The following is a 21,316-nucleotide window of genomic DNA, read 5'->3' as shown; positions in this document are numbered from 1 at the left end:
GAAAGCCGGCTCCAGCTGAGGATGAAAAGGCCCAAAGGTGATTTGAAAATGGGCAATAACCTGAGGAAGAGGAGGGAGTCATTCAAGGATATGCTCTAAGACAGTGGTTCTCAACCTCCCTAATGCCAGTTCCTCATGTTGTGGTGACCCCCAACCATAAAATTATTTTCGTTGCTACTTCATAACTGTAATTTTGCTACTGTTATGAACCGTAATGTAAATATCTGATATGCAGGATGTATTTTCATTGTTACCAAGGGGTCGCGACCCACAGGTTGAGAACTGCTGCTCTAAGAGAAGGCTACAGCCTTCAGCAAACAAGTGCAAGAAGGGAATGAAACTGGGAAACCTGTGTCTAAAACAAAAGGGGCAAACCCTGGTAGAGAGAGCTGCATACACAGTGCAGACAGAGCACTTTCTTTTTTTTTTTGAGAGAGTCTCAAGCTTGGTAGAGTCTCAACCTCAAACTCTTGAGCTTAAGTGAGTCTCTTGACTCAGCCTCCCAAGCAGCTAGGACTACAGGCACTCCCCACAAAGCCTGGCTACTTTTTGAAGAGACGGGGTCTCACTCTGGCTCAGGCTGGTCTCGAACTTGTAAGCTCAGGCAATCTACCTGCCTTGGCCTGCCAGGTGCTAGAATTACAGGCATGAGCCACCATGCCTGGCTGTCGATGGAGGACTTTAAACCTCATCTCCTAAACTGGTTTTACAAGAAACACTGATGCTAGACAATATTTAGCATTCTTTAAAAATAGCTAGGATTGCTTTTATGTAAGGGACCATATCTGGTTTTCAATAGTAAAGTTACTTTGGCTTCATAAAAGTGTTAAGCTTACCCCACCCCTGCACCTTTTGTTGTGGCCTGGAATATTTTTTAAATTTTAAATTGTTGTTTTTTTTTTTGAGACAGAGTCTCACTTTGTCACCTTGATAGAGTACCATGGTATCCTAGCTCACAGCAACCTCGAACTCTTGGGCTCAAGCAATTCTCTTGCCTCAGTATCCCAAGTAGCTGGGACTAAAGGTTCCTGCCACAGTGCCTGGCTATTTTTAGAGATAAAATCTTACTTGGCTCCAGCTGGTCTTGAAGTCCTGAATCCAAACAATCTGCCTGCGTGGGCCTCCCAAAGTGGTAGGGTTACAGCCACCATGTCTGGCCTTAATTTAATTTTTTGGGAGTCTCACTCTATTGCCCAGGCTAGAGTGCAGTGGCATCACAGCAACTTCAAATTCTTGGGCTCAAGTGATCCTCCTGCTTCAGCCTCCCAAGTAGCTGGGATTATAGGCAACCACCACAGTACACAGTTAATTTTTCTATTTTTTGTAGAAACATGGTCTCACTCTTGCTCAGGCTGGTCTCGAACTCCTGAGCTCAAGGGATTCTCCCACTTTGGCCTCCCATAGCACTAGGATTACAGTGTGAGCCACCTCACCTGTAGAATTTATACACCCCTAGAATATATACATTTTTTTTTCTGTAAAGTTGGAGTTATCTGTTGAGAGTTAGTTAAAATTCAATTTTTTTTTTTTTTCGGTTTAATTTCCATTTTATTTTTCCCCAAAGGATAGTTCTTCTTCAGTCCTTAAGGACTCAACTCCTTACATGGGCTTTGGTGGAGGTCATGGGACAGCACCTGCAAACAAGTGCGAGTAGGGTATGAAAGTGGGAAACCTGTGTCTCAAATAGAAGGGGCCAATCCTGGTAGAGAGAGCTGCATACACAGTGCAGACAGAGGTTCAACCTGTGTATGCAGCTCTCAGGTCTAAATCAGGGTGGAGGTGTTCAGTCCTTGCAGGCTTCCTGAGAATGGTTCCTGGCTACCTTGCTGTGAATAGCACAGCTCACACAGTAATGTAGCTTCACACAGAGCTTGGGAAGCACAAAGGCATCAAAGACACTCGCTTCAGACATATCCCTGACAGCTGTGGCCTCCTCTAGGTTCCCAATGACGAACTTCTTTATAGCTTTGTCTTTGGGCCCGCACCGCGCACAGTTCATGCAGTGAATACACTGCACATGGCCATAGCCCTTTTTGGCACGACCATTGTTCCTTCTTTTGTTATCATCATGGAAGCGAAGATGCAAAAGATAAAACTCAGTTGTTAACCCATTTGGTCCTGGTGCCTCCTTTTTCAGTGGCAAATTTCAGTGATCCCATCACACCTTATTCAGAAAGATACAACAGCAGCAAAATCCAGACCTGTGCAGTCTAAGCTTCAGGAGCCAGTGCCCTCATTCAGAGGACTCCCTTCCCTGCCCTATGCCTCAGTCTACTCATCTATAACATGACCAGTTTGGCTTAGAGATTTCTAGGACTCCCTCCAGCTTTACACATTCTAATCTAAACCAGTAGGTAATCCCGAAACACCCACTTTTCTTTTCTTTTTTTTTTGCAGTTTTTGGCCGGGGTCAGGTTTGAACCCGCCACCTCCGGTATATGGGGCCAGAGCCCTACTCCTTGAGCCACAGGCACTGCCCAAGTATTTTTTTTTTTTTTGCAGTTTTGGGTCAGGGCCAGGTTTGAACCCGCCACCTCCAGTATATGGGACTGGCACCCTACTCCTTTAAGCCACAGGCGCCGCCCCTGAAACACCCACTTTTCAATATGATGGTTCTAAAGATCCCATAACATGCATACCTCAACTAAGTAAGGCAGACTTTTTAGAAGTTCGGTCAAGGTCATGAATCCATATTCACAGGGGTTGAGAGGAGTACTGTGGGTGGTTTCATAATGTCTCTTGAGCTCATCAACAGAAAGATAAGAGGCTCCTTCCCAAGACATCAATAAGACCAGTAACTGGGCAGTGAGAGATCGCAGAGACTTGCGATTGATCAGCTGAATCTGTTTCCCAGATTCTATATCAGCAACCTGAGGAAAATGAGAATTCAAACCTTTCAGAACTCAAGTGACACAAGCTGGGTCAGACCCAACTCAGCTAATTTCATTTTGGTTAATGAGACTAACTGATGAAAAATCTCTCATTTTTTCTCTTACACTGAAATAAAGTTACTGAGTTTGTTTTTAGCTTCTTTGGGACACCAGACCAATACTTTAGAAGGGAGTGGAGCAGGAATTGTTCTGTCCCTCTCTGCTAGTCCATAACAAAAAAATTCCATGAAAACCATTCCCTCTCTTAGTGCAATAATGGGGGAAGAAACTGCTGTTGTTCTCTTTAATACTTCATTCATTCTTCCACTCCTCGCTCTGAGAGAGAGGTAGAGCAGCCAGCTGACATCCACTGGCCCAAGCTCATGGACTAAGGATTGCTGTGCTCTAAGGAGGGTTGTGAGAGGGGAGGAGAGACCATGGGTGACACTCACATGGCAAACCCATTCTGACTACAAGGCCAGCTCCATTTTTCTAGTTTGTTACTACTGACCAAAAGCTAATATTTTCATTTCTAACTAAAACATGTCTACTCCTTAATTACTTCAGATTTTCAAAGCAATAAAGGATTTAAGTGATTAAGCACATCAGGACACAAGTTAGCATTTGGGGACTGAGCAACATGTAAATAAGTATGTGGTGACAGAGACCAGCAGCCCTTGGGTGGGAGAGTCTATGCTCAGCCTCTCCTGGTGCTGACACAGGTAGGGCTTCCGTGCACATGCTGCTCAGGCAACAGCAGTCAAACCAATGCTCACCACTACAGCCTTACTGCCCCTTGACCCTAGTGTAAAGGCTGAGAACTCTTTGGGGCTCTGGATAGCACATGACAAGCCACCTCAAGACCAAGACGTCTCCATCTGGTTCTCACATGGGCCTGGAGTCAAGGCAAGAGAGCAGTCGGCTGACTCCAGCCCCACTTATCAGATTTCCTCTTCTGCAGTGGGAGTTTGATCAAGCAACAGATACAAGTCTGGGGGAGTCCAAGTCTTGGACACCCAGATAACTACTATTGTTGTGGGCTTTTAAGGAAACAAACAACAAAAGCCTGCTCCTCTGATGCTTCTTAGATGGTTTCTTTGATTCTCTATCCTGGTGATGCACTAACACCTTGCCCATGCTCAGAGTACACTCAGACTAACTCTATCAGATTCTCAGCAGTAGGGTTTGAGAAGCTCATCAGGAACCCTAAGGGGCAACTGGGAGGCACACAGGAGTCTCTCATTTCTCCCCACTACTGCTGCCCATGCCCAGCTTCCTAGCCACCTGCCCTCATTCATCAAAGCCTCTGACCACATCTTAAGAGTCTTCCTGTCCAATTAGCCTATGCTTTCATCATCCTGGGAAAACAGGCATCCAAGGACCTGTCCTACACCAGGGCCTCTGAGTTCCTCATCTGTCATCTCCAGTGACATCCTCTTCTATTAAATGCCACTGCAGACACCCATCTCCAGGGTCATAGGCCGCTTCCTAAATCAATGACTCAAACCTGCCATGTGAAAAAGAAAGCAGAGGGTGAAAAGAGATCCTTCACAGCGCCACCACCTCCCACCGCTCCTTTCCCCACTCCCCTCTTTTATCACATCCTGGCGCTGACATTCTTGTCAATACTGTAAATCCTCTGTCCTTCTGCTTTTCCCATGCACTCATCTGACAAACTGCCATCCTGAACCCAACACCACCAGCATCCTGGGACTTGCACCTGAACTGCTCTACCACGGCACCAAGCCCAGTGCACTCTCAGGATCCCTGCACCCTACTGGCTTCCAGGTCAAGCCACTCCCACACTCACTGCAACAATAGCGGACCTTTTCCACACTCCTGTCTTGAGTCCTGTCTTTCTTTCCCTCTGTGCAGCTGATTGTACCTTCCACTTGATGAAAAAATAGCTTGTGGAAAGTAACTCCCTTCTCTGCAAAACCACCCTTGCTTTACCCACCCTGCCAGCGCCTCCTGTCCCTAATGTTAATGTAAGAGCTATGCTTCCTTCCTCTGAATGCTGGTCCCGCATCTCCTGCGTCCTCAGGACGAGCAGCCCTTGGGCTGCTCTCACTCAGTATATTCATCTTTCTCTTAAGCAGATCCTCCACAGTGGCTCTCAGACATGCTCAAGTCTCTCCAACTCGGAAAAGCCAACCGGCATTTGCTCCCTCCATCCACAGCCTCCAGCTGTGACCTCAGCTCTTTCTTTCACAAGCAAACAGACCGAGAAGCTGCCAGATGACCTGGCACCACCTTCTTGCCTCTCCTCATTCCTCGGCCTACTCCAGCATTGCTTCTGTCCCCACACCACACTAATGTTGCCGCTGCTCTGGCCAATACTACTGGTTAGCTCCACTTAGCTGAAGCCAAAGGTCAAGTTAGTCCCGGTCACTGTGCCCTTCCAGCAGCACGTGGCACTGCTGGCCACTCCTCTTCCTTGGCTTGGGGATGACCCACTCTCCTAGCGTGCTTCCTACTCTCTCAGCTTCTCCGTCTCCTGTGAAGGTTCTTCCTCCTCCAACCAGCCAGTACCTAACAGATTCCTTCCAGACCCGTGACTGGAGGTGCCTCCACCTCATGTTCCCTTTCCCTTTCTTCCTCTTGGTAGTAACTTTCCCTGGTCCCGTGGGGGAGGTGGCCTGAAAACCGGCAGCTGCTCTGGGACTGAGAGGGTCAGTTGAGTCCAGAGGAGGAAGCTGCCTTCTCTACCACAGCGTTACCAGCAACAAAGCCAATTCTGAGACCTTGTTTGTTCCTAAACCTACTCTTAAGTGGGTCAGAACCTGGAAAGGGGAAGGGATATGGTATGTGCTTACAGTCTCCTAAGAACTTCAGAGACAAAGATCTGTCTAGAAGGACTCGACTTTAGGTGAGCAATACTGAGACTGACATACCTGAGAATAAATACCCTGGAACAAAAAGTCACCTCATCAGTTCAGAAAGGTATTACTAGCAAGGCCATAATAAGCACACAAAAGGAAGACTAAAAAATCCACACTGCCAAACTAGGTCACCTCCTGTTAACTGGTAAGGTACTAATGATACACACAAGTTGGGAAGCGACAGCACACAGCACAAGGTGTAAACACGGAAACGCTAAAGCACATGCAAACTTCCCAATGAGGAAAAGAAATTTATTTACCTTTACAACGTGGCAGAGTTTCTGTGTTAAAGCTGAAACTGAACTGACATCATAGTCTTGGAGACGAAATGTGTAACCAAAAGTTTTAGCATATTCTGTGAGTAAATCTGTCATCATAAGGCAGTTATCTTTCTGGGACCGAAGGAGTTTAACAAACTGGGCAGCCAGAGCTTTGAACCGCTCTACCTCTGTCAAAGTAAGAATTTTTTCTTCTCCACATTCCAATACCTTGGAAAATACACAAGGAGGAGAAAAAGGAAAATGAACAGGTTATAGCTATTCATGGAATTAAATAGCATAAAACTGTGTATGACAAGTAACAAAAAAACAGGTATTATTTAATGAGCACAGTTTTAGTTTTGCAAGATGAAAGCATTCTGGAGATGGGTCACACAACAATGTGAATGTACTTAACACTTACTGAGTTATAGGCTTAAAAATGGCTAAGATGGTCAATTCTAGGCTGTTGTGTTATTTTACCATAATAAAAATTTTTAAAAAACACTTCAGGAGTCAAAAATAATATTAATGAAATAAATGACAGAAATATAGCTTAACTTAATAATAGCTTAACCACTTATCACTGTCATCCCCTCATGCACCATCCCCACCTTCACCACAAGAGATGTAAAAAGCATAAAACTAATGTATAGAAATAAAATACAGAAATAAAACTCTTTAATCCTTTTTTCAATAATTACCCTAAAAAGTTTGAAGAGTAATTCTTTGTTAAAAGAAAAAATATATATTAACTTAAAAACTAATGGGTCAACAACATAGCTTCTCTGATTAGAACATTTCAGAATTTCACCCTTTTTTGTAACTCCCTATTTCCTAGGTTCTGAAAATGAAAAAAAGGTTCCTACATATTGTCCAGATAAACACATTAATAATTAGAATTTCTTCACTCACTTGTAAAATATCAGGTATGGCTTCAAAAAGTTCAAGTAGCTTGGTAAACCCATAGTATGCAAGTTTGCATTGCCGGCCAAAATGGTGATGGTAAGAGGGAATAAATTTATTAAAGGGCATCCGGAAATGGGGTTGGTGACGCAGCAAATCTACAACATCCTTGGAGAATTGTTTTGTCCTTTCTATTTCATCCTGGGTACGTTCTTTACAAGAAAGCAAAACAAAACCAACAAATAAACAAACATAAACCATGATCTTTTTCTACCCATTCATGTGTTTAACATTCACATTGTGGTTAAGTCCCATTCAGAGTATACAAGAGATAGAATCTTTACCTTCTTAAAACATACAACCTAAAAAACCCATATACTCTTCCCTCTTTGCAAATGGTTCTCAAACATGTTCAAGGACAGACTACTGGGAGTTCATGATGCTACAAAATACACATATAAACATGTCATCTTACAAGGTTGAAACCATTATCTAGCTACCATCCTATATCAACCCCACATATATGAACATGACATGCACATAGGTCTCTGTACTTAAAAAAAGTAATCTAGAAATTATTTCTATAAAATCACAAATTTAAATACTCATATGCTTTCTGTTTATTCATTTGAACTTCAGTGAGAACTTGCTAGCAGAAAAAAGTATCAAGCTTCAACAGTTGAACAGAAAGAGGAGAGAGAAAAAGCTTAAACTTAGATTATTGTTTCTATCAAATTTTAATATAATTTTAAGTTAGAATGGGAGAAAGACTAACATCATTGAGTTTAGCTCTGGAATCCGATGATTTCATGGACACCAGTGTTCTGTTGGGGCAGTTTAAGAGCTACTGATAACAGTAGGAATACCTGACAATACAGTCAGCCCTCAGTGTTCACAGGGGATTGGTTCCAATACCCTCACGGACACGAAATCCTCATACACTCAAGTCCCACAGTTGGCCCTACAGAACCCACAGATATGGAAAGTAGACACTTCTGTATATGAGAGCCTCACATACCTCCAATGCTATACTTTCCATCTACATGTAAGTAGATCTACGTTCTCCTAACCTATGTTATTTGTCAACTGCACGTAGATTGATTAATTGATTGATCTGACATGGGTCTCACTCTATTACCCAAGCTAGAGTGCAACTGTGTGCCTACTGCTCACTGTAACCTCAAACTCCTTGGCTCAAAATCTTCCCATTTCAGCCTCCCAAGGAGCTAGGACTACAGGCATGTACCACCATGGCTATTTTTTAATTTTTAACTTAATTTATAATTTTTTTGTAGAGATAGGGCCTCCTTATGTTGCCCAATGGCCTTGATATTGTCAAGGCTAGTCTTGTACTATTGGCTCAAGCAATTCCCCTGCCTCGGACTCCCAAAGTGCTGGGATTACAAGTCTAAGCCACCTCGCTTGGTCTAGATTTATTTTTAACTATCCTATTTCCCAGATCTGAACTAGAACTACTGAAATTTGAAAGACAAAATGAAACATTCATCTGAGGCTCCGCACCTGTGGCTCAAGCAGCTAAGGTGCCAGCCACATACACCAGAGCTGGTGGGTTTGAATCCAGCCCAGGCCACCAAACAACAATGACAACTACAAACAAAAAATAGCCAGGAGTTGTGGTGGGCGCCTGTAGTCCCAGCTACTTGGGAGGCTGAGGCAAGAAAATCACGTAAGCCCAGGAGTTGGAGGTTACTGTGAGCTGGAATGCCACAGCACTCTACCCAGGGTGACAGCTTGAGGCTCTGTCTCCAAAAAAAAAAAATTTATCTGAGTTTCAGTCCTTCTCAAGTATGCACAGTAAAGCAGCTCAGAGTTAAAGAGAAGAGACACGCAATGGCCATGATAACAGATTCCCAATCGGGGACTATGGCTTAAATATCCACTGAAAGGCTGAAGGAAGCATTTTAGAAAAGTGGTGGTTATGACCTTTTTATCCCTTACAGTGATTCCTAAAAACTAGTGTGCTTTTCTTCTTGACAAGAGGCTTTGCCTGCCCTGAAGAACACAGGGCAGGACTGTGTACCAGGGTAGTTTTCAAACTGTGCTTTTCCTAAAAGCTTCAGGAACCATAGAGAGGGAAGAAAAAGTGCAGTCCCTTTACCATTCCATTTTGAAATAACTACTGAGATAGACAACATCCTCCTAGTGAATAAAAGCTGCATACCTCTTTTGGGAATACAAATCACCATTTCATTCTCTTGTTGGGACAAGCAGATGGTTGTGTCTGGAATCTCTGATATGATGTCAGTCAACTCACAAACACCATATTCAGTAACATCCCAGTCTTTTGAGAAACACCTAGGTTTTAACAATGGAAATGGGTAAAGAGTGAGTAATATTGATAAAACAAATATACATTTTCTATTACTTAAAAGAAATGTTAAATATTTAAAATCAGGGAGAACAGTGTTTTGAAATATTTGCTCATTTTTATTCTTCTCATCAACTCACCAATGATAAGCCTGCGAGAATTCTCTCACAATGACTTGCTTACTGGCCTGGGATTTGAGAAGTTTCAGTAAATCCTGAGTAAAGCGCTTCACCTGAGCCCTGTGGGTAAGGGTCAGCAAACGTTTGGAGCCCATTCCAAGAATCTGCAAACCAAATACCTTGATTATTTACACTCATAAGAGCTTGGCAGATACTAACTTTCCAGTTGCTAGTTTGCTCTCTCTTCTGTTACTGGCCTTGAAGAATACATATGCTGTGTGCAATATGAAACACACGTAAATCAACAAAATGATTTACAGTCAAAAGTAGTTAACTGCTTGAATTTCTGGTCCTGTTATCTCTTGCTTATTTTCTCCTAGATAGTTGTAGGTATAGAAATGAAAAGCATATTACAGTCTGTACAACTAAATTTGTCTCTAAAAGACAACTACAGGTTTGCAAGCCACAAGTGAGACACGTTTATAAATAAATAACTATGAGTTAATAGGCAAAGCCTATAGGATTGAATGCTATACTCTAATACAGTAATTAGTCTCCAACTCCTTTATAAGAAACATTAAGCCTTTGACTTTCTCATAGATATTCACAGCAGTTACCTTGTAATCAACAATTCTGGAGAGCGCAGCACTACAAGGAAGAAGCCCTGTCTATATTAGAGGCAAAATACTCCTCAGTCCTCTTAAGCAGCTCCTTAAGAAGTTGTAAACTTGTAGCTTTCCAAAAAATTGAGAAGCTACCTGTGTTTCCTGCACTTTGAAGAAAACTTTTACAAGCTGTTTTATTCAGAACTGATTTCTCAGGAATTAGGTTACCACCTATTGCTGTCTCTTTGGCAGAGCAGCCAAAGCCAGGGAAGAACATTTCCATCTCTAAACAAATAATCCCCTAGCATTTCTTACCTGCAACACATGAGGCACTGCTTCTAATAATTCAATCAGCTTGGAATATCCGTAGTCTGATACTCGGCACTGCTTTGCAAAATGATGATGGTAGGAAGGGATGAAATGACTAATTGGTATGACACACGACGGTTGGCTCTTCAGTAAGTCGATCACTTCTCTACTGAACTGGATCAGCTGAGGGTTACCTACAGGACTTTTAGAACGCAGAAGCCAAGGGTCTACAAAAAAAAAGGAGCATGAATAAGACACAAAGCATGACCTCACCAGCTGGAAGGAAGGAAACCAATCTTGCAGTCCTAGCCTGAGTTCAGTCATGGACACACAGACCAAACCAAATACAGTAGCTGCTTTACTTCTCACTTTCTATGCTTTGCTCCTATATCATCAGCTAGTTAGTCCAACTTATTTATGGGGTGGCAAATTCTTTCCCATGAATTCTTGAAGTTAAGTAGCTGAAATAAAGTGCAGTTCACTACGGTGTTACTTACAGTGTAAGTGAAAATACACAGGGAGTTTCCAGTTTGGAAACTGGTTATATTTCAAGGATCCATTTGTAACTTGGACATGCAGAACATACTTTTCCAAAGAAACAAGGTTATAAATTTATCATCAGGCAGGTAGCCCAAAAGAGCACAATTACTCCTAGCGTGGCTGAAAATGTTACCTAGAAAACCATGGAAAGCAATAACGTTCTAAGACTAACATGACAAACTGGTAAGAAACAGGTTTTTGTGCTATCTCGAATGCTTATACCTAAAAAAATGTTTTAATAAAAAAGTGTAAATAATCAGACAGAAACCTTTAGAGAAAGGCAGAAGAGGTTTATGGGCTCACAGCACAGGAGCGAGGAGGGAGCAGCATAATCTGCAGGCCCCTGAAGAGCCTAATACTGAGGGGAAAGAAAGGGGGAGGAAAGGGGGGCTCGATAAAAAACTTAAATGTAAATATTTCTCTCAGAGCCACCCGACTCAGACTTCCCTGGTTATCTTTTCCTATAAGGTACGGTGAGGTGGGAAGAGAAAGGGAGAAAGAGTTGGGTATCAAAGAAAAAGAAGTGCGTATAAATTGTACAAAGGCAACAATTTATAGCATTGTTTATGGGTAGCAGCTTTAGACATTTACAACTTGGGGCATACTCACCTACATCTAGGTCCAAATTCCTTGATCCTTTACATTTAAAGTTAAATTTATTTTCACATTTATCAAAGTCAGAATGCTAACCAAACTAATTCCAAAGGTAAATCTGCATTAAGAGATATTTCCTTTGGAGACTTCAAAGTATTTTTAAAAGGCCAGTCAATTGACAACCCAAAAGCTCCACAAAATGAGGTAGCTAAAGAGATTTGCACATATGAAACTTGGGTTTCAAAGATTTTAAATAATTCATGCTGGTATTTTCAAATAATGTAGTTCTGCTAAGCACAGTGCTATGTGCCTGCAGACCCAGCTGCTCAGGAGGCTGAACAGGAGAATCACTTGAGCCTGGGAAATTTGAGACTAGCCAGGGTAATATGGTGAGACCCCATCTCAAAAGAAAAGCCAAACCAAACCAAAATAAAAAGTCTAGTGCTGTCAACCCCTCAGAACTTTAGAGTTTTTAGGAGATCTAAGGAGATACCCATGGTGCTTCCACACTTGATAAATAGTACTACTGTCTAAAAAAGCCAAGAGTAACCTCAATGTGACAGAGGACTGAATATCTGTCACCAACCTGTGTTGGGAGGTGGGGGCTTGTTGTGAATCCATTTGACAACTTTGATGCCATTCTGAGCAGTGGCAATGTTTACACCTGGAACGCAGGTGATGATGTGCTCTAAGGGAACACCCCCTTGGTTTTCCTGTACTACTTCTAGATCACCAAACTCTGCAGCATAACATTCTGGAAAGCTGAAGTAGGAGAACAAACAGAAAGTCCAGATTAAAATAACAGAAAAGCAAAGCCCCTCACTAAATAAAAGGCTTTAAATTAACACATCCATTAATAATTTCTGTTTCAGTGCCCACAATCTGGGTTTGAATGCTAAAATTAAGGTCCCAGGGAGGCAATCACTGTGGTACTGGCCTCTTTGATGCACTCTGATGGTATTTTACCAGGCAGTTTTCCAGAAAGGGGGTGTGTGTGTAAAAATAGACACTGTGTTCTGAGTCAGTTATTCTTCTGCTTTAACCTATCAGGGACATTAAAGCCACTCCATCTAGGGCTGGCCTTTGTAGTAAGCCTACCATTATGGTCCATGAAGTGGTTAAATGAACTTTTCAAGAATACTCTTCTCTCTCATCTAGACATTTATAAGTATTTGAGGCTGAGTATAGTCTCTTAGCATTTATGAAGTTTTCTGCCACAGCACTTATATGTCTTCCCTGACAACACACTGTCCTGCTCATGTTTGTTTCTAAAATTTAGCACAAATACATTTGTTTTTGTTAAAATATTGACTGAAAAGATCCCATTTCAGATATAGAGTCATGTGTCGCTTAATGATGGACTATGTTCTGAGATACACATCACTGGGCAGTTTTGTCACTGTGCTAATGTCACAGAATATACTGACACAAACCTAAATGGGACAGCCCACTACACACACAGTCTATCTAAGATGGTCTACTGCTCCTGGGCTCCAAACCTGTCCAGCATGTTACTGTGCTGTAATGCACGCAACCATAACATAGTGGTATTAGAAAAAGTCCAGAAAAAACCCAGGGAATTATAATCTTATGGGACCACTGTCCTATATGTGGTGTATTGTTGGCCAAAATGTCATTATGCAGGACATGACTGTACTCTGAAGGCTAAAAACGTTGAGATAAAGTACCTTACAGTACTTATTGGAGAGGTGTGTGCAAAGAGAACAGGCTCTCTATAAAAGGAGGACTAAGGCATTCCATCAATAAGGGCTTTGGTATGGTCACCTTAGCAAAGGCACAGTGCCCTCGTGGGTCTGGAGAAGACTATGAACCTGAGGCGCAAATGTCTTCAAAGAAAGAATCACAAAAGGAATCTTGTAAGAGTCTGGATCAAATTCATGCTCACTGAAGAAAAGAGAACAAAACAGTCAGCTGACAACACTCAGGGGTCTCAAATGTTCACAAGGTAATTCTAACAGATGTTTCTTTCTAAAAGAAGGGGGATGGTATACCTGAAATCCTTATTGGAGCAATGCTGTCTGCAGACAGGTTCGTGATATTCTAACTCTTCAAATATAATTGGGCTGCAATTCGTGGAGGAGCCGTCATGCGACTGGGAAGACCCCAGGGGGCTTTGGCGGGCCTGACTGCTGGGTAAGAGACACACCAGCCGTCCATTTCCTTGTTCACGGATTGCGACAGTGTCTGTTAATTTATATAGATCTGACACGGTCAACTTGTGCCCAAACCTAAGAGAAGAGAGATATTGACTTAGAATGTTTTCCTTTGATCACACAGAAACACCTGTTTACATCAAGAGCTATGACCAAGAATGGTTCCTCTGTCTCTTCACAAGTAAAACTAGAGTAATTCTACTATGAATTCACCTACTACCCAACTAGTGATACTTGGTACTCTGAGTTATCTCCGGCTCGATACCCATTATAATGATTCTACTATGTGGTACCTACCCGCTGCTCAGCTTCTATAAGTAACCGCACCTAGTTTTCAAAGATAAGAGTTGATAGGCTCTCTCTCAATATGGCTCCCTTTATTTCCAATGCCCACTGTACTACCTTTCACCACCCCTCTCTCCTCTGCCAGTATGTTACCCTCTCCCTGCGCCCATGCCCTAGTGCATGGCCTACACGTCCTCTAAGATGCCTGACTTGTATCTTTCACACTCAGAACTTAAAAGCATAGTCTCCAGAAATGGGCAGATCAGAGCTCACATTTTCATTCAACTCTAACCTGTGTGACGGTAGTCAAGTGATACAACCCTCATTTTCCATCTGTAAAATGGAGTGATAGTGATGGGTTACATAGAGTTGATGTGAGGATTAAAGGTGATTCAGTGTGGACAGGCCTTGATTCACTGCTCGTCCCACTGCCTGTCCACTGATTATTGCCCACGCCCTGAACACACACACAGATCCCCTCTACCAAAACCCAGTCCTTCGTGCGCTCCCCACATGATGCAGATCTGTGCACTCGCTCATTGTCTTGTATGCTGTCAGCTGTCTCTCAGGACCTGCTTCTGCTGTGTCACCACCCAGTCTCGCTCCTTCTCCCTTGGCTTTCATCCACACGACTATGCAGTTAACGCCTCTACAGTTACCTGCGGCCTCTACCTCATCCCTAAGCCTCACACATCTCTCCTTGGGCCCTCAAGTTTGCCCATTCCTGACATGCTCTCTCCACACATCTTCCTCCTAATACCCTTTCCACTGGACTCTTGCCCTCTCTCCTGGCCCTGGTGACATACCATTCAGGTCACCTCCCTTTGATCTATTTGTTTCCAAGTCTTTCAGGATCACCTTTAAGCAAATGACTGCCACACTCTCAGAACTGACTTCTCTCCTAAGGGAGCCTCCCAATGTGCAGACCACTTGAACTCTCTACCCACCTACTCCAATGGTTTCCTCAAACTTGTATGTCCAAAACCAAGATCAAAAACTCACTGTACCTCCTCATCATGCTTTATTTCCCTACTTCCAGTTTAACTATGTAACCATCCTCCTAGTCATCCAAGGTTCAGAATCAAAAAGACCTACTTTTTACCTTATTTGCTACATAAAACTAGTTAACCCATCCCTGTTTCACTTGACACTTGAAATCTCTGTGGCACCTAGTTCTTTCTGTCCCCACAGAATCTGCTCAGAAATAGGGCTGGGGCAACACTTTCCCGTCTTTGCCTCTTCCCACCCCTGCTGATGCCACCCCAGACACAACTGCCATCAAAGAGCCGTCCTGAAGACATGGCTGCCATCACCACACCTTTTTCCTCTCTGTTCCCCCAACATTATGGCGGCTCCTTATAATCCACTGAGTAAAGGTCAAGCTCCTCGTTCTTCCTCTCCTCTATACCTGAAGGCATCTTCTCCTCTGTGCTCCTCCTTTTCAATGACAGTTGTCTTCACGTCATGTAAACATCTGTGAGCATCTTCTCTTCCTTTTTAGACATAAGCTCCTCAAGGACAAGGGCTCCAGCTTGCCCAGCTCTGCATTCTCTGCAGTGCCTCAGTCTTTTATTCCACTATTACTTGCTGAACATCTATTATGCTATTCTAAGAATACAGTGTTAAGTCACAGCCAGACCCTTTCATCTTACAGCTTTCAGTCTAGTGCCTAAAAATGTTCACTCAGTAAATATAAAAACTAATCAATTAGGAAGGGGAAAGTATAGCTGTAGGGACTGTTAAGTCTAAATTTGCTAAAAATGAAAGTGGTTTTAAAATGTATGTTAAAAGCTGGACATGGTGGCTAATGCCTGTAATCCCAAGAGGTTGAGGCAGGAGGATCTCCTGAGGTCAGGAGTTTGAGACCAGCCTAACCAAGAGCGAGACCCCAGGCCTCATTTCTGCTAAAAATAGAAAAGTTAGCAGGTGACATGAAGCACATCTGTAGTCCCAGCTACTCAGAAGGCTGAGGCAGGAGGGTTGCTTGAGCCCAGGAGTTTGAGGTTGCAGTGAGCTATGATAACATCACTACACTATGCCCAAGGCAAAAGAGTGAGACTCTTAAAAAAAAAAAGTTTGTTAAATATGATTTGATTTTTTTTTTTTAAGATATTACATCACTGCACTTGCCTAGGTTAGTGTGCAGGAGTGCAATCATAGCTCACTGCAACCTTGAACTCAGGGCTCAAGCACCCTCCTGCCTCAGCCTCCCAAGGAGCTGGAACTATAGGCATGTACCACTATACTTGACTAATCTTTCTATTTTTGTAGAGACGGGATTTTGCTATGTTGCCCAGGATCTCCAACTCCTGGCCTCAAGTGATCCTTCCATCTCAGTCTCCCAAAGTGCCAGTATTACAAGTGTCAGCCACCATGCCCAGCCTCAAGAAAAACCTGAACTCCAGTGTCTTTGTCTCATTTCCTCTACCAGACTGCTAGTTCCTCAAGAATCACGAAAATGGTTTTGTACATGTTAAGTCGCCAATCAGTACTAAGTGAAACAATGAAAAGTCCTGACTTACTTTCTTTCATAGATATCTGTAAATTTGAAAAGCGGCAGACAACAGGCAGGAGCATCCTGAAGAATAGACATTGTTTCTGCACTGTAAGACAAAAACTTAATTAGAGAACAAACCATTGTTCTACATTACAGACTGCATCTTAGAAACCGAGTTCATAAAATTAGTATGTGAAAAAATTTACCAGTTGCGGGTATGTCAGAATTTATTTTCCAGAAAAATTTAAAGACAGGATTTTAGGGACAAGCCAATGAAATAATATTAAGTCCCACACTAGGATTTTTATCAGACACAGAGCTTTCCACACCCATGGAACAAAAAGACACTTCTAATCAAGAGCAAAAGAAAGAACAATATGACAATCTCTTGCTATATTGCAGTTTATAAGTTAGGTACATGTGAGTGGAATTCCTGTAGCTGAGGATATACAATGGCATACAATGTAATCTCAACTACAGTTTAAAAAAACCAAAACGCACCAAAAACCACTCAATGGGGAAAAACCCAGCAACCAAAAAGAAAATGCTAACTGTTAGTGGTAATTAGCTTTAAGCCACATCTTTATAGATGATGGATTTTTTTCCCCTGCTCTTTTGTGTTTCTGAACTTTCCAAATTTTCTTTAGTATTATTTTTATTCTAAGTATTATTGAAGTTCAAATTAGAGAAAATATCCTTTATCATCCCAACAGACATCCAGTAGTGGCTCCTATTTTACTAGTTCCCCCTAAAACAGGGAGAGCCAAAGAAGAATCAAATCTCATTATGAATAAAATCATCGCCTGATTCCTAAGACTGACATTGTCTCAATGTAGACTTATGAGGCTGGGTGTCTTCTTCGACATTAAGGATATATCTACAAGTTGAGAGCTTGCAGCTTTGTTGGCCTAGCTAACTAACCTTTGTAGACAAATCCACTTTCTACTAAAATCTGAAGTAATACTTCTCAGGCTTATAAGCTTTTATTATAGAGGTCTACTACTTTTATATCTATTCTGAACATGTGGCTTATTATTTCATTCACCAGTGCCTGTTAAGTTTAAGCTGTACTTCATCTTTGATTAATGACTTGAACAAAAGTCAAATGGCTTACTCCTAACTCTATGAATCAAAAAGAAGCATTATTGCAGGTACAATCATCATAAGAGAGTTGGAAATGTAATAGATCCCACTTTTACTATTTCTAAAATTATTTCTGGGACAAATGTTATTTCCTGAAATAAATAGCTTGTTTCTTACCTCAGTAAAGAGAGTGATTTATTAGCAGCTCCTGTGGCAAGTGAAACCAGGATCTTCTTGCTGCCAATTTTGTATCTGTGAAGGCTATTCACTGCACCAATTGCTTCTTGTAAGTTTTCCATCTGAATAACAGCTTTGAGCTGATAATCTGTATGGGGGCTGAGTTCAACATTCTTTACCTACAATAGCAGAAAGGAAAAAAGAATTCTATGTCCACCCAGAACCTTGTCATCTTAAAACCAAAGGTGAATCAGTAAGAAAAACGTTTGTGGACTTTAGTGCTTTGCCCTTCTACCGACCATTATGTAAGGAGGTGAGGATGGAGTGACCTTCAGAGATGTGACACTGGCCTGGTCTGTCTGCCTTTGTGGCACAGACACAGCTCTCTAAGGCAGATTCAGAGGCCAACACCTGGAAGGAGTCTTTGGGGTCTTCTCCAAACCTTGCAAAACCCAGGGCATAGCCATTTTAAAAATATGTAAAAGATACATTTTTAGCAAACTATATCTAAAAACCGAGTCAAATACAGTAAGACACAAAAACAACGAACATTATTTCAGAACCCTATTTGTGTATTTCAGCAGGTAGAGCTCATTAAAACCCATTACCTTTTATTTACCCAACTGTCATTTAAATCCCTGTGTATGATGAGCACTTCTCACCGTTAGGTTTCTTGCTCTGTGGGGCTATCCTAAAAGCTATTATGTACCACACCATCCCAAGGACAATAGAGAAAAGGAAGGAGCACAAACCTGTTCAGTCACACTTATATCCTAGCTGTGGTTATGTGTATTAAATAAGTTCTATTGACTTGAAATTCCATCATAAGAGTAAAACAAAAACAAGAACAAGAGGGAAAAGGTTACCTTGCCATGCCTAGAAAATGCTTCCTGCAAAAGCTGCTGTAGCTCCTTCCGGGATAATCTGTAGTCTACATTGCTGACCTGGATGTCAGCACCATTTGCAAATGGGTCTGGGCAGTCAGCTCCACTGCTCGAATTTGCAATGTTGAAAGCAAGTGGGGAAGCTCTGTTTAAAAGGTTTGGAGACACACTCCTGCTTAAAACACACATTTGAGATTATTTTTAAAAATCTGGTCTTTGTATTCAGGCTTTATCATTTAGGCTGTACGCAACTCTATCTAGAAACAGCTTTCTTACAAAACCACCAAAGCAAACATTTTGTTTTCAAATGTGTTTTTAATCTTAAACATACACTGATTTTTACACTTACTGTCAAAAGTGCTACTGATCCCTTATTAACAACCAATACATTTATTCAAGTTTTCTTTCATTGGATTATTAAAAGCTAAATGCAAAAATTACAGGCAGCCCTGATAAATTAACTTCTGCATTGGGGCATTTATTCTTAGGAAATTAGCCTATGACACCAATTTAAGTCATTTAACCTCCCTTGTGGCTCTAAAAAAGTCAGATATTCTTGTTCATATACTGCAGTCCTCCTGCATATAAGGAAAACTTTAATGTGGATTTTTAGATACCATTTTACAAGTCCACAGACACTGTCTATAGTGATTCTTACCAACTCAGCAGAATGAATGCAACGCAAAAAAGGGGCTCACAAAAAAGGGGGACTGTAACACACCGATGGCTCCTTTATCTTTTAGGCCTCAAGAATTACTTGGTGTGAGTTTAGAAAGCCTAGGTAAGGGCTAAGTGCCCTGGCTCACACCTGTAATCCTAGCATTCTGGGAGGCCAAGGTAGGTAAATTTGCCTGAGCCTATGAGTTCAAGACCAGCCTGAGCCAGAGTGAGACCTGAGGTCACAGGTTCGAGACCAGCCTGAGTGATTGCAAGACCCCATCTCAAAAAAATAGACAGGTATTATGGTGGATGCCTGTAGTCCTAGCTACTTGGGAGGCTGAGGCAAGAGAATTGCTTAAGAGTTCGAGGTTGATGTGAGCTGTAACATCACGACACTCTACTGAGAGCGACAAAATGAGACTCTGTCTCAAAAAAAAAAAAAAAAAATTAAGACTAGCCAGTGAATGCCTAGTTTGGGCTTTTTTCTAAGTAAGATGAAAACAAGGACATCTGAACATGCTTCCACCACTGGCCAGGAACTCCGGGTCAGGCTTCCCTGTCTGACCTCTGCTTACCAAGGTTACCACATAGAAAAGGGAGACATGGCAAGAAGGACTGCCTCTACATGTTAGCGACGACTACTGGAGGAAAGAGATTGGTGCAACAGGGATGGAAGACTTATCTTTATTTGTGCATTTATGTGTTGCTTGAAATGTACCATATTTCATAACCCACCCCACTGATGTAACCATTCCCAAGGGCCAGGAAGCTGGACTTACCTAGAAGACCAAGACTGAGAGGAGAGCAGAGGACCAACTTGCCTTGATGCAATCAACTTGCTAAAAGCAGATGGGTAACTCACTTGAAATACAGTCTCCTCTTTATCTTTTTTCTCTACAGGAGAACTTGTAACACTTCGGGTACTGAGGTTCTCTTTTCTAACAGAGGGGAAGATTGAAGGGAAAAGGTTATGTTTTTATCACATTAAAGCAGCGACTGTGAGAAAGAGGAATTCAACATACTTCTGACTGGTTTTGTAAACCGATTCTGCCATCCCGGAGCTTTTAGGTGCCGGCACCGTAGTACTTGATGTACCAGGAGGAGGTGCCACCAGCCTCAGGTGACCTTGCTGGTGTTCACTGCTTCTATTGCCAGTTTTTGACTCCATGCGGCATAGCTCCTTAAAAGATACAAGTGCAGCAGGCTTTAAAATTTAATCACCCAAGATGTGTTAGGTCCTGTACTAAAAACAACTGACTTTTAGCATTATCAAAAACAGAAATAATAAAAGGGCACACCAAAGCAAGTGGGTACACAAAATACAAAGAAACCAAACCTACCATAAACTTCAGAAAGCAGGAGGTATCAAAATTACCTGTAAACTTTTAATATTTGTATTTTTTGTCACAGATCCAGCATTTGCCTGTGACCCTTTTCCAGGCGTGGCTTTGGCACTGGAAGATTGTTCACTTGCATCTTTGATGAGGCACAATTTTGGATTCTTAAGTTTTTTGGGAGACTTCACTTTATCAGCAACTGCATTTGAATTCTTTGTTTCACAGAGTTCTCTATTTTTTGGAGTGAATGACACAATGATCCTATTACCAAAGACATCTTCATTTTCCATTCGCTTCTGAGCCCGCTCTGCACTATCCTGGTTTATGAAGCGGAGAATGGCACTGCAGCCTGTGATACTCAGCACTTTCCCACCACAGTTATCGGACAGGCGTCTGAGCCGATTGCTGATGCTCTTGCCATCTTTATTTGCTGGTAGGTTATAAACATAGAGCAGAGTGTGGCACTGCTAATACAGAGGAAAAAAGTATTACATCAGGTTAACTCAAGGGCATACATGAATTTCCAACTAAGAAGAACAGTAAGTTACTTCTACACTTTAGCTAACAACCTAGGAGAGGAGGGGAGGGGAGTGAGATTTAGATGGCAGAAGGTACACTAGTGCTGAATGTTGTTTTAAAGAAGATGCTAAGCACAGGAGTTTGCATAGTACATGATTCTACTTCCATAAAATATCCGGAAAAGATACACCTGAAGACAAATGTCCAGAAAAATACTAATAGCTGCCTGGGGGTGGCAATGGGAATTAACTATCAAGTGGCATAAGGGATCTTACTGGGGTGATAAAAA

General features: G+C 42.0%; 1 protein-coding gene across 2 annotated transcripts in view; it reads right to left on the bottom strand.

Annotated features, from left to right (window-relative positions):
- Positions 1-21,316, bottom strand: part of MARF1 (meiosis regulator and mRNA stability factor 1) — a 44,865-nt gene that overhangs the window by 8,206 nt on the left and 15,343 nt on the right. Inside the window, exons 8-24 of one of the 2 annotated variants that reach the window (XM_003790722.2) lie at positions 20,547-20,975; positions 20,194-20,351; positions 19,951-20,109; positions 18,494-18,683; positions 17,628-17,806; positions 16,393-16,473; positions 13,424-13,660; positions 13,197-13,316; positions 11,998-12,173; positions 10,284-10,504; positions 9,385-9,527; positions 9,098-9,231; positions 6,925-7,127; positions 6,013-6,240; positions 2,636-2,870; positions 1,673-1,678; positions 894-926 (exon numbers count right to left, since the gene is read on the bottom strand). In XM_003790722.2, coding sequence (XP_003790770.1) covers positions 894-926; positions 1,673-1,678; positions 2,636-2,870; positions 6,013-6,240; positions 6,925-7,127; positions 9,098-9,231; positions 9,385-9,527; positions 10,284-10,504; positions 11,998-12,173; positions 13,197-13,316; positions 13,424-13,660; positions 16,393-16,473; positions 17,628-17,806; positions 18,494-18,683; positions 19,951-20,109; positions 20,194-20,351; positions 20,547-20,975 — 2,932 coding nt within the window. Of the gene's footprint in view, positions 1-893; positions 927-1,672; positions 1,679-2,607; positions 2,871-6,012; positions 6,241-6,924; positions 7,128-9,097; positions 9,232-9,384; positions 9,528-10,283; positions 10,505-11,997; positions 12,174-13,196; positions 13,317-13,423; positions 13,661-16,392; positions 16,474-17,627; positions 17,807-18,493; positions 18,684-19,950; positions 20,110-20,193; positions 20,352-20,546; positions 20,976-21,316 lie in introns of those variants that run through there. The other variant, XM_023513786.1, reaches the window with a different exon arrangement.

This window comes from Otolemur garnettii, unplaced genomic scaffold, assembly GCF_000181295.1.
Source record: "Otolemur garnettii isolate 467f Iridium unplaced genomic scaffold, OtoGar3 scaffold00044, whole genome shotgun sequence".
NCBI classification, from domain to species: domain Eukaryota; kingdom Metazoa; phylum Chordata; class Mammalia; order Primates; family Galagidae; genus Otolemur; species Otolemur garnettii.
Note: the sequence above shows the minus strand (reverse complement) of the source record. Positions and strands in the feature narration are given on the sequence as shown.